This window comes from Saccopteryx leptura, chromosome 3 (assembly GCF_036850995.1).
Source record: "Saccopteryx leptura isolate mSacLep1 chromosome 3, mSacLep1_pri_phased_curated, whole genome shotgun sequence".
Classification (NCBI taxonomy): Eukaryota; Metazoa; Chordata; class Mammalia; order Chiroptera; family Emballonuridae; genus Saccopteryx; species Saccopteryx leptura.
The window spans coordinates 255,313,194-255,326,907 of record NC_089505.1 but is presented as its reverse complement, the minus strand read 5'-3'; the positions used below and the strand labels follow the sequence as shown (position 1 = coordinate 255,326,907).

Sequence of the window (13,714 nt, the reverse complement as noted above, 5' to 3'; positions counted from 1 at the left end):
TCTGAAGCTGGAAGTGGGGAGAGACAGACAGACAGACTCCCGCATGCGCCCGACCGGGATCCACCCGGCACGCCCACCAGGGGCCACGCTCTGCCCACCAGGGGGCGATGCTCTGCCCACCAGGGGGCGATGCTCTGCCCCTCCGGGGCGTCGCTCTGCCACCACCAGAGCCACTCTAGCGCCTGGGGCAGAGGCCAAGGAGCCATCCCCAGCGCCCGGGCCATCTTTGCTCCAATGGAGCCTTCGCTGCGGGAGGGGAAGAGAGAGACAGAGAGGAAGGAGGGGGGGTGGAGAAGCAAATGGGCGCTTCTCCTATGTGCCCTGGCCGGGAATCAAACCCGGGTCCCCCGCACGCTAGGCTGACGCTCTACTGCTGTCTATTGACATTTTTTAAAACTTCAGGCATATAGGTTAGGAGACTCTCCTTCCTGATTTTTTTTTTTTTTTAATAGTAAAAGGCTTCTCTATTTTGAGGTACTGAGATCAGATTGAATTGAGGGGAGGAGGTGCTGAGAATTCTAGTTAGAAGGAGGCAACAGTGCAGGTGGCACTAGAACATTGTTGTGAAGGAGAGACACTCTCACTGCCATCACAATTAATGCTTCACCAGTGTTTCAAGTCAGGGGGTGTGGGGATTGTTTATCATTTTCGATAAAACAGTGGTTCTCAACCTTGGCTGCACACTGGAATCACCTGTGGAAATTTAAAAATATGCACACCAGAACAATTAAATCAGATTCCCTGGGGGTGAAACCTAGACATCAGAATATTTTAAGGCTTTCTTGGAGGTTCCAATATGTAGCTGAAGTGGGAATCCCTGCAAAGCTCATATAAGCTGCAGAGAGGATGTATTATGTAGGTACTGGCTCTAGTTGGACCTCATCAATTATAATTAACCAGTTGGGAATTTCTGGATGATACTTAAGGTTCATTCAGTAGCAAATTGTTGAATCTCAACCTATATCAGATTCTTATTAATTGCTGGAAATACAGATAAAAATAAGATGTGGTTGATAAAGGAGCACAGTCTAGTGGTAGAGATAGGGGCATACGGAATATTGAAGTTGGTGTGTCATGGGTATTACTGAAAATATACACATAGTAGAAAGAGCAGTTAACTCAGGCTGAGGTTTGGGATAATGGGTTGGAATGAAATGGAAAATAGTCAGTTTCACAGAGAAAGTGATTAATTAAGAGGTTATCAGGTAGAAAAAAGGGAGAAAAGAGGAAGTTAAAAAATGATTATGGCCCTGGCCCATTGCATCAGTGGTAGAGTGTTGGCCCAGTGTCTGGAAGTCCCGGGTTTGATTTCCAGCCAGGGCATACAGGAGAAGCGCCCATCTGCTTCTCCACCCTTCCCTCTCTCCTTTTTCTCTATCTCTCTTTTACCCTCCCACAGCCAAGGCTCCATGGGAGCAGAGTTGGCCCGGGTGCTGAGGATGACTCCATGGCCTCCGCCTCAGGCACTAGAATGGCTCCAGTTGCAATGGAGTGATGCCCCAGATGGGCAGAGCATCGCCTCCCTGGTGGGCATGCTGGGTGGATCCCGGTCAGGCGCATGAAGGAGTCTGTTTCTGCCTCCCTACTTCTCACTTCAGAAAAATAAAATAAAATAAAATAAAATAAAATAAAAAGGTTATAACATGCAAAGATGTGAAGAAATTAGATGAACAAGTATTCAGGGATTGGTTAGAAAGCAGGTTGCCTGTGAGGTGGTTGCAGGTTATACCACGAGAAAGGTAGATCAGAGTGAAGTGGTGAAGTGCCTTATATAATTATAAACCACGTATGGGATGTTATCTTGCATGCCAGGGTGTCACAGAATTAAATACATACAAGGTCTAGATAAAGCATCTTAAAGAGTGAAGCTGGTCAGGTGTGAAGAAGTTGGTAGTGTTGGAGGTTCTAGTAATCCAGACAGCATGGACCTTGTTTAAAGGCATTTATAAAAAACTGTTAAATAAGTTTTAATTCAAGCTAAAATAAGATGCGGCACTCTTTAGGTCAAATAAGTCTGTTAAATTTAAACCTTCAGTATATAGCTGAGTTTAAGATAATGAACAAGGAAAAGCTGTAAGATTTTGTAGCAATTCTAAAGAAGTACCATAGAAATACATTGAAGAGGCGATGCTGGGCTGGAGATGAGAACATAGTGAAAAGGAGGTAAAATCTTCTAATAAGACAGTGACACTTTCAAACAGGGAAGCTTACGCTGTGGGCTGCTCAGTTCCTCTCCTGTTAAGTTGCCAACATTGATAATATACTTTTACCAGCCCCATCTATGCCATACTGCTCCCCATATTTTTTTATATATATAACTTTATTTTAGATTTTATTTATTCATTTTTAGTGAGGGAGGAAAGAGAATAAGAAAGAGAGAGAGGGAGAGAGAGAGAGAAGCAGGAAGCATTAACTCCCATATGTGCCTTGACCGGGCAAGTGCAGGGTTTCGAACCGGCGACCTCAGTGTTCCAGATTGATATTTTATCTACTGTGCCACCACAGGTCAGGCACTGCCCCTCATCTTCACTGTCATTTGTCCTACTCCTCTTTGCATTGAACAAGGCTTTGTTTTTCATTTTCAGGTTTTGAATGTATCTCCATTGGTATGGATTCTTAGATTAACACTTTGCTGCCTCTTAAACACTTTCTTCTATTTCACCTGTAATTTAGCACTTCTGCACCTGGCTACTGTTCCCATCATCTCATTCTGGGAAGACTCACCAAAGCAGGCCACTGGTTTTAGTTTGCAGTTGTTGACACTGGTCGGAAACTAAGCTTAGACTTGGATGGAGAACTACCATTTTTCTATTTATACCATGTTGTTTACTATCACCATCAGAAACATTGTGCATTTGTTTAGATGGCTCTTCAGCCAAATGGTTCCATTATTGGAATTTTCTTCCCTTTTTTTGGTCTAGCTCTTCTTTGAGTCTCACAACCTAAAATACACAAGCATTAACATTTTACATTCATGTTGCTTCTTGTATCCTACTCCTTCCCTTATTTAACTGGAATTTATACATTGTAAACTCAATCTCCATATGTCTAAAACCATTTCTTAAATGATAATGTAACTATGTAGTATAAAACTGGAGAGTGGCAACTATTTTCCCTTAGCAACTTGAAGATCATTAGTTTCATTGTCTTTTGGGCTGTTTTGTTGCAATGAGAAGTTGCTATCAGAATAATTATCCCTTTGTTGGTAATTTGTCTTTTCTTTTATGATTTTTCTCTTTATTCTTGCTGTCCTGTATTTTGGTTGCAGGGTATGCAGATGTAGACTTGTTTTTATTTATTTTGTATATTTGATAATATTTATTTATTTTCTATCTAAGGATGCCAACCTTTCTTCAAGTCTGGAATGTTTTTAGCCTGATCTCTTCAGTATTCTTCTCTCTGCCTCCCACTGTTCTAAACGTCTAGAATTTCTGTTAGGTGTATGTTCTCCTCAGTATTTTAATTACTTTATTTCTGTGCTACATTCTGGGTCAGTTCCTCTATAGTATATTTCATTGTACAACTCTGTCTTTGGATAGGTGTATTGGTGAAGCGTTGGGTAAGGAGTTTATGGCAGGTGGCCTTTTATATATATGTATATATTTAATTAAACAAAATAGGAGGACAGGTCATCTGCTGTTGGTGAGGGATTCCAGGATAAAATGAAGAAGACATAGAAAGTGGTGAAGGTTACCAAATTAGTCTATCATTCATGTCTGGGTTAAAAAGCTTTTATTTAAGATTTTTAAAAATAAAAATTTAAGGAAAATAACTGGTAATCATAGTTTTGATGTTTTCTCAACACTGAAGAGAACTTAGTTCTATTAGCTGAGACTATAAGGGTTTTGTTTGTTTTTTACTTTATATTATTGGAAGATAAAGAAAGGTCTGAGAATCAAAAGACATGTATTTCAGTCTTGGTTCTGATTAATTTAACTTTGCCAGTTTTTTAAGCTTGTAAAATAGGAGTAGTAATAGTATTATACCTATTTTCACTACTATATTGCTTTTTTGAAGATAATTGAGTTGATTGATTATAAAACTGTTGAAAACCATAGAATTGTTTATAAGATACAGAGATGTCAAAGTAGATAACTCAGAGATTTAAATTATTTTGATAATGCCATTTTTATGCTTATTTTCTTCACATTTTAGTGGATAATGTGTTAGAAGTATATAATTAATTTTTGGAGAAGATACATATATGCCTTTCTTTTTAAAGTGGTCGCCAGCTCAGAGTATTTTGTTTTACGTGGCTTGTTCAAGTGAATTGCTAACGTATTTAGAAAAACATGTGCCCAGAGTGTTAATCATTTAAATCTGATCACAACTATATTCCACATCTACTGTATTGAATAGTTTATTTGAATAAGCTGTATTGTAAGAGTAACTGCTCTATATTATCTAAAGCAAATAACATTTTTATCCTTTCAACTGTATTAGAACCAAACTTCACATTAATTTGATTTAAGATAAATTACATGTAATCTTTTTCTTCTTTGGCAGGCAACCAGATAAACTGGTGGTAGTTTGGACAAGAAGGAGCCGAAGGAAGTCTTCTAAGGTTAGTCTGTTTCTAAATTTCTTATCCAAATAGTGTTGAATTCGATTTCAAGTTAAATTATTAAGCTTCTCTGGCGCTATTGTCAAATGTTTAAAAATATTATTACCTATTTTGAGTTATTTCTGATTATCTAGTCTACAAAAATGATTAACCAAGCATTGTAATCTTATTATAGTTCTTAAAATGAGAGTGAGATATCTGAGTTTTGACACTGGGTTTGGTAGCCTTAAGTAGTTACTTATCTAACTTCCCTGTACTAGGGTTTCTTTTTTTTTTTGTATGCGTGTGCATAAGAGTGAGAGGGAGGACAGAGACAGAGGTAGAGACATTGAGAAACAGACAGGCAGGCAGGCAAGAAGGGAGAGGGATGAGAAGCATCAACTTATAGTTGCATCACTAGTTGCTCATTGATTGCTTCTCATACATGCCTTGGCCAGGGTGCTCCAGTTAAGCCAGTGAGCCCTTGCTCAAGCCAGCAACCTTGGGCTCAAACCAGCAACCATGAGATCATGTCTGTGATCCCATACTCAAGCCTCCAACCTTAGGGTTTTGAACCTGGGTCCTCAGCATCCCGGGTCAACACTCTATCCACTGCGCCATCACCAGTCAGACCCCTGTACTAGGGTTTCTTGAAATTAAATAAGTGCAACTTACAAAATTGTACCTAGGAATAATTTATTCAGATTCCAAGAGGATGAAGTTAGGGCACACTTAAGGAAAAGGAATCATTAGAGTCCATTTGCTGAGTTGCAGGAGAGAAGGATTTGTATTTTCAAAGGCTTTCATTTTTTTGTACTGGTAGCTTTGTGGGGAGTAGAATAGAATTTTAAAATGTTTAATAGCAATTGTACAGATATTTTTAAAATGCTGTAGAAGAGTAAATTCAAGTACATTTTTATAAGCATACAACACAAGCATGTTTATTGAATGTTGATTTCCCATAAGTAGGTTTGTGTAAAGAAAATTAAATTTCAGAATTTAAAATTTTAATAAGGACATTTTTGCAAATATTTTTAATTGAGCTAAAATTTACATACAGTATAATACATACATTAATTATATGATTTAGTGAGTTTTGATTAATATATACTTGTCTAATTACTATTCCTATTAAATAGAGACTATTTTATTAGTATGTTTTTGAAGTTTCTTCATGCTGTTTTATATATTGGTAGTTTTTTTTTTAATTGCTGAGAAGTATTCCATTATGTAAATATACTGATTTGTTTATGTTATTCCTGTTGAACATTTGCTTCATTTCCAGTGAATATTGCAAATATTTACTATTGTGAATACAGCTGCTATAAATAGTACTACTGTACAAGCATTTTGAGGGACAAATATTTTCATTTCTTTTGGGAAGATACCTAGGAATGGACTCATTGGGTAATAGATATACTTTTTTACCTTTTTTTAAAATTTATTTTTTTATTATTATTTTTTTGTATTTTTCTGAAGCTGGAAATGGAGGCAGTCAGACAGACTCCCTTATGTGCCCGACTGGGATCCACCTAGCATGCCCACCAGGGGGTGATACTCTGCCCATTTGGGGCGTCGCTTTGCCGCAACCAGAGCCATTCTAGCGCCTGAGGCGGAGGCCATAGAGCCATCCTCAGCGCCCGGGCCAACTTTGCTCCAATGGAGCCTTGGCTGCGGGAGGGGAAGAGAGAGACAGAGAGGAAGGAGAGGGAGAGGGGTGGAGAAGCAGATGGGCGCTTCTCCTGTGTGTCCTGGCCGGGAATTGAACCCAGGACTCCCGCACACCAGGCCGACACTCTACCACTGAGCCAACTGGCCAGGGCTACACTTTTTTACTTTTAAATGTAATTTCACCAGCATTATAGGAAAAATTCAGTTGCTTCATAGTATGAATGGCAGCTTCTTCAAAGCATACATTTTTAGCTTTGGAGCATTATATTTTGGACCTGGAATATTTTCTTATGTATTTAAATATTTGTTTTGAAGATAAACTTAAGGTCTTCTGTCAGATTTGCTAATTGAGTCTTAGGTTTGTGTAAAGGAGCAATATAAAATCATCCACTAAGTATAAATGATGAATATGACTATAACTATGAACATTAGAAATACTCCCTAAAGGTATTTAGTTATCAACAGAATTCCCCCTTTAAATAATTAGGAATCAAATATTTTCTTAAGAAAAATTTGAAACTTATGAATATCCATGTTTGAGGTTAAATACAGTTTCTATTTAGTTGCATTTATAAAAGTCAGTCAAATAATTTTTATTTTAGGTCCAGATTCTTTTTTTACATTGTATCCAATATTAATTGAATTCATATGGTGAAATGCAAAATTGAGGCTACAGGTTGATTTTTCTCAGAATGCAATATTTTCTAGAAGAAATTATTTTTTGTTGGACTAATTTTTCAATTGTGATGCTTTTACTATTTTAAATCTCTTCTGTATATTTTAGAATTATTGTGTTTTATCTTGAAACATTACAGTACAAAGGTAATTCTGTAGACAAGTTTATGAGATCCCACAATGTGTTAAGCTTATTACAGCACATGCTATTATGTTTATGGAGCAAAAGTATATTTACAGTTGTGAGTATGTGAAATTCAGTTTATTCTTGTTTTATTGCTTATTAATTATTATATTATTTTCCATACTAACAACTGTTAACCTCCTTTTGTCCCACCCTGTATATATAAAAAAGGCTGTTTTATAAATTATATGCAACAGCTAAATAAGGACATAAAAAATGAGTTCCAGAAGCTGTGGAGCAAATGATTTTGTATTATTGTAAAAGTTAAATTACTTTTTTTTAATCTTGAGAAACACAAGATTCACAACATTTTTAAATTCTAAAAAAAACCCCCAAAAACCTTTGTTCCCAGCTATTTTAGAAAATTAGCTCTATGAAATAAGCAAGTTAGAGAAAGACAAGTATGATTTCACTTACATGTAGAATCTAATGAATAAAATAAACTAACAAACAATACAGAAGCAGATGCATAGATACAAAGACCAGACTGACAGCTGTCAGAGGGGAAGGGGTTGGGGAGCTGGGTGAAGAAGGCGAAGGGATTAAGCAAAGAAAAAAAATTACAGACACAGACAACAATGTGGGGATTGCAGGAGGGAAAGCGGGGAGGTGAAGGAGGGTAGAAGGGGGATAAATGGTGATGGAGGAGACTTGACTTGGGGTAATGAATACAATGCAATATAGAGGTGACGTGTTTTAGAACAGTACACCTGAAACCTGTATAATTTTATTAACCAATGTCACCCCAGTAAATTCAATGAATTTTTTAAATTAGCTATTAGTTACAGTAAATCCAAATGATATAATCATTGTTTCTTCTGAAAGACTTCTGTTTTCTAAAATTTTTTCTTTAAAATATGTATTATTTGCTTCTAAGTCTCACTGAAATTTCTTAGGGGAAAACAGATCTCTGCAACCACTAGCCAGAAAATATTCTAGTACGTATATATAAGTATGTATGTATGTATATGAGACAGACTCCCACATGCACCCCAACTGGGATCCACCTGGCAATCCTGACTGGGGCCAATGCTTGAATACTGAGTTATTTTTTGTGCCTGAGGATGTCCTGCTCAGACCAGTTGAGCTATCCTCAGTGCCTGGGGCCACACTCGAACCAGTTGAGTTACTGGCTGCTGGAGAGGAAGAGGGAGAAAAAGGGACGGTGGGGAGAGAAGCAGATGGTCACTTCTCCTCTGTACCCTAACTGGGACTCAAACCCAGGATTTCCATATGCTAGGCCAATGCTGTATCCACTGAGCCACCAGCCAGGACCTAGTTTTAATTTTAAGTATGTTTTTGGAAAGAGTTAGAGCTACACAGTTATCAGTTTTTTTTAATCATCTGTATAGCATACTATTTATTTTCCCTGATTGAGTATATTTACTATTTTTTATATTGGTGGATTGATTGAAATTTATAATAGATACCCAGATAACTATCAGATTAGACAATAAAATATTAAGGTACATTTATTGATTAAAGTTTAATTCCCAGTTTATTGCTTACTTTCTTTGGGTAGATGTCACTTTTTAGCTTATTTATACAACGAACTCATTGCTGAATCACTGAGAAAATAATTATCATAACTAATTAATACAATATGTAGCCTTCCCTTTTAATAAGTCATGGCATTTATTTATTTTTAGCATTTTAAATTTTATTTATTTACTTTTTAATTGATTTTAATTTATTGTGTTTACATAGAACAAGTGTTGACCCGAATGTACCCCCCCTCCCCCGTATTCCCCTCAACATCTCCCTTGCCCCCCTCCCTATAGTGCCCTCCCCTCTTCCCTTCAGGTTTATCCCCTCCTATCATCTCCTTTCCCTCTGTCCTCTTTTCCTCTGGTCCCTTTGATCCCTCCTCTGTCTCAGTTCCGTTCCTCAGTTCACATTGTTCATTGGATTCCTCAAATGAGTAAGGTCATATGATATTTTTCTTTTTCTGCCTGGCTTATTTCATTTAATATAATAGTTTCCAGGTCCATCCATGTTGTCAAAAAAGGTAAAATTTCCTTCTTTTTCATGACCCCATAGTATTCCATTGTATTTATGTACCAAAGATTTTTAATCCACTCGTCCACTGACAGACACTTGGGCTGTTTCCAAATCTTTGCTATTGTGAACAATGCTGCCATAAACATGGGGGTGCATTTCTTCTTTTGAAACAGTGCTATTGTGTTCTTGGGGTATATTCCTAGAAGTGGGAAAGCTGGGTCAAAAAGCAGTTTGATTTTTAATTTTTTGAGGAATCTCCATACTGTTTTCCAAAGTGGCTGCACCAGTCTGCATTCCCACCAGCAGTGCAGGAGGGTTCCCCTTTCTTCACATCCTCGCCAGCACTTACTCTGTGTTGTTTTGTTGATGAGCGCCATTCTGACTGGTGTGAGGTGATATCTCATTGTGGTTTTAATTTGCATTTCTCTAATGATTAATGATGTTGAGCATTTTTTCATATGCCTATTGGCCATCTGTAGGTCCTCTTTGGAGAAGTGTCTATTCATTTCTTTTGCCCATTGTTTGATTGGATTGTTTTATCTTCCTGGTGTTGAGTTTTACAAGTTCTTTATAAATTTTGGTTATTAACCCCTTATCAGACATATTGTCAAATATGTTCTCCCATTGTGTAGTTTGTCTTTTTATTCTGTTCTTATTGTCTTTAGCTGTGCAAAAGCTTTTTAGTTTGATACAGTCCCATTTGTTTATCCTGTCTTTTATTTCACTTGCCCGTGGAAATAAATCAGCAAATATTTATATATTGCTGGGAGAGATGTCGGAGAGTTTACTGCCTATGTTTTCTTCTAAGATGCTTATGGTTTCACGGCTTACATTTAATTCTTTTATCCACTTTGAGTTTATATTTGTGAATGGTGTAAGTTGGTGGTCTAGTTTCATTTTTTGAAGGTAGCTGTCCAATTTTCCCAACGCCATTTGTTGAAGAGGCTATCTTTATTCCATTGTATGCTCTTACCTCCTTTGTCAAATATCAATTGTCCATAAAAGTGTGGGTTTATTTCTGGGTTCTCTGTTCTGTTCCATTGATCCATATGCCTATTCTTATGTCAGTACCAAGGTGTTTTGAGTACAATGGCCTTGTAGTATAACTTGATATCAGGAAGTGTGATGCCTCCCACTTTATTCTTTCTTTTCAAGATTGCTGAGATTATTCATGGTTTGTTTTGGTTCCATATTAATTTTTAGAATATGTGTCTATATATATCTTTGAAGTATATCATCGGTATCTTAATTGATATTGCATTGAATTTATAAATTGCTTTGGGTAATATAGACATTTTAATGATGTTTATTCTTCCTAACCATGAGCACAGTATATGCTTTCTCGTTTGTATCTTCCTTGATATCTTTAATCAATGTTAATAATATTCCAAGTACAAGTCTTTAATTTTCTTGGTTAAATTTACTCCTAGGTACTTTATCTTTTTTGTTGCAATACTGAAGGGGATTGTTTCCTTAATTTCTCTTTCTGACAGTATTGTTAGTGTATAAAAATGCCTCTGATTTCTGAGTATTAATTTTACATCTTGCCACCTTGCTGAATTCATTTATCAGGTCCAATAGTTTTTTTGACTGAGACTTTAGGGTTTTCTAAATATAATATCATATCATCTGTAAATAATGATAGTTTTACTTCTTCTTTTCCAAATTGGATGCCTTTTATTTCTTCTTCTTGTCTGGTTGCTGTGGCTAGGATTCCAGAACTATGTTGAATAAGAGTGGTGAAAGGGGGCACCCCTGCTTTGTTCCTGATCTTAAAGGGATGGCTTTTAATTTTTACCCATTAAGTATATTGGCTGTGGGTTTGTCATAGATGGCCTTTATCATGTTGAGGTATGTTCCCTGTATTCCCACTTTGCTGAGAGTTTTGATCATGAATGGGTGCTGGATTTTATCAAATGCTTTTTCTGCATCTATTGAAATTATCATGTGGTTTTTCTTCTTCCGTTTGTTTTTGTGATGAATCATATTGATTGATTTGCGAATATTGTACCAGCCTTGTTTTCCCAGGATAAATCTCACTTGATCATGGTGTATGATTTTTTTCATATATTGCTGGATTCAGTTTTCTAATATTTTGTTGAGGATTTTTGCATCTAAATTCATCAGGAATATTGGCCTATAATTTTCTTTCTTTGTATTGTCTTTGCCTGGTTTTAGAATCAGAATAATGCTCGCCATAAAAGGAGCTTGGAAATCTTCCTTCCTCTTGAATTTTTTGAAATAGCTTGAGAAGATTAGGAGTTAGTTCTTTGAATATTTGGTAGAATTCACTTGTGAAGCCATCTGGCCCCGGGCTTTTGTGTGTTGGAAGTTTTTTGATAACTATTTTGATCTCATTTGTTGTAATCAGTCTGTTTAGGTTTTCTGATTCTTCCAGATTGATTTTTAAAAGATTATATGTTTCAAGAAATTTGTCCATTTCATCTAGGTTGTCTAATTTTTTGGCATACAGTTCTTCATGGTATTTTCTTACAATTCTTTGTATTTCTGTGTGTCAGTTGTTATTTCTCCACTCTCATTTCTAATTTTATTTATTTGGGCTCTCTCTTTTTTTCTTGGTGAGTCTGGCTAAAGGTTCATCAATCTTGTTTACCTTTTCAAAATACCAGTTCCTTGTTTGATTGATCCTCTGTATTGTTTCTTTAGTCTCTATGTCATTTATTTCCACTCTGTTATTTATTATTTCCTTCCTTCTACTACCTCTGGTCTTTACTTGCTGTTCTTTTTCTAGTCCTTTTAGATGCAGGGTTAAGTTGTTTATTTGAGCTTTTTTTTAGCTTCTTAAGGTATGCCTGTAGTGCTATGAACTTCCCTCTCAGGACTGCTTTTGCTGTGTCCCATAAATTTTGAGTTGTTGTGTGCTCATTATCATTCGTTTCTAGGAATTTTTTATTTCTTCTTTGATCTCATTGTTAATCCATTTGTTATTTAATAACATGCTATTTAGAGTCCAAGTGTTTTGAGTATTTTTCAGTTTTTTCCGTTGTGGTTGATTTCTAGTTTCATGCCATTGTGATCAGAGAAAATGCTTGATATGATTTCAGTCTTCTTAAATTTGTTTAGACTGCTTTTGTGCCCTAACATGTGGTCTATTCTAGAGAATGTACCATGAGCACTTGAAAAGAATGTATATTCTGCTGTTTTTTAGGGTGAAAGGTTCTGAACATATCTATTAAATCAAGTTGATCTAGTGTGTCCTTTAAGTCTGCTGTTTATTTGTTAATTTTCTTTCTTGAGAATCTATCTAGTGATGTTAGTGGGGTACTGAAATCCCCTACTATTATAGTATTGCTGTTGATCTCACCCTTTATATCCATCAAAGTCTGTTTTATATATTTGGGTGCGTAGATATTTATAACGTTTATATCTTCCTGTTGGATTGCTCCCTTTATCATTAGGTAGTGACCTTCTTTATCTCTTACTATAGTCTTTGTTTAAAGTCCATTTTGTCTGATATAAGTTTTTCTACCCCAGCTTTATTTTCCTTTCCATTTGCATGAAATATTTTTTTCCATCTTTTTACCTTCAGTCTGTGTGCATCTTTTGTTTTGAGGTGTGTCTTTTGTAGACCGCATATGTATGGGTCCTGTTTTCTTATCTACGCAACTACCCTATGTCTTTTGATTGGATCATTTAATCCATTTACATTTAAGGTTATTATTGATATGTAGTTGTTTATTGCCATTTTGTTCTTTAAAGCTATATTCCTCTTTTGCGGCCCTGGCCGGTTGGCTCAGCAGTAGAGCGTCGGCTTGGCGTGCGGGGGACCCGGGTTCGATTCCTGGCCAGGGCATATAGGAGAAGCGCCCATTTGCTTCTCCACCCCCACCCTTCCTCTCTGTCTCTCTCTTCCCCTCCCACAGCCAAGGCTCCATTGGAGCAAAGATGGTCCGGGCGCTGGGGATAGTTCCTTGGCCTCTGCCCCAGGCTCTAGAGTGGCTCTGGTCGCGGCAGAGCGACGCCCCGGAGGGGCAGAGCATCGCCCCCTGGTGGGCAGAGCGTGGCCCCTGGTGGGCGTGCTGGGTGGATCTCGGTCGGGCGCATGCGGGAGTCTGTCTGACTGTCTCTCCCCGTTTCCAGCTTCAGAAAAATACAAAAAAAAAAAAAAAAAAAAAAAAAAAAAAGGCTATATTCCTCTTTTGCTGTGTTCTTTCCCCCCTTTGCTCTGTTTACACCAGGCTCCTTAACATTTCTTGCAGCCTTGGTTTGGTTGTAATGAATTCCTTGAGGTTTTTTTTTTTGTCTGGGAAGCTTTTTATTTTTCCTTCAATTTTAAACAATAGCCTATCTGGATAAAGTAGTCTTGGTTGTAGGTTCTTTTTTTGCATTACTTTGAATATTTCTTGCTATTCCCTTCTGGCCTCAAGTGTTTCTGTTGAGGAGTCAGATGTCATCCTTATGGGGGCTCCTTCGTAGATGATAGCCTTTTTTTTCTCTAGCAGCTTTTAATATTTTCTCTTTATCACTTAGCTTTGGTATTTTAATTATGATGTGTAGATTTCTTTGGGTTTTTCTTTAATGGAATTCTTTGTGCTTCTGGAACTTGTGTGACTTTTCCTTGCATCAATTTAGGGAAGTGTTCAGCTATGATTTGATTGAACAAATTCTCTATCCCTTGT

At 37.0% G+C, this 13,714-nt stretch overlaps 1 protein-coding gene across 7 annotated transcripts in view; it reads left to right on the top strand.

Annotated features, from left to right (window-relative positions):
- EHBP1 (EH domain binding protein 1) overlaps positions 1-13,714 on the top strand; it is a 571,353-nt gene that overhangs the window by 240,737 nt on the left and 316,902 nt on the right. For all 7 annotated transcript variants that reach the window (XM_066378173.1, XM_066378175.1, XM_066378171.1 and 4 more), the window contains one exon: positions 4,507-4,564. In XM_066378173.1, coding sequence (XP_066234270.1) covers positions 4,507-4,564 — 58 coding nt within the window. The remainder of the gene's footprint in view (positions 1-4,506; positions 4,565-13,714) is intronic.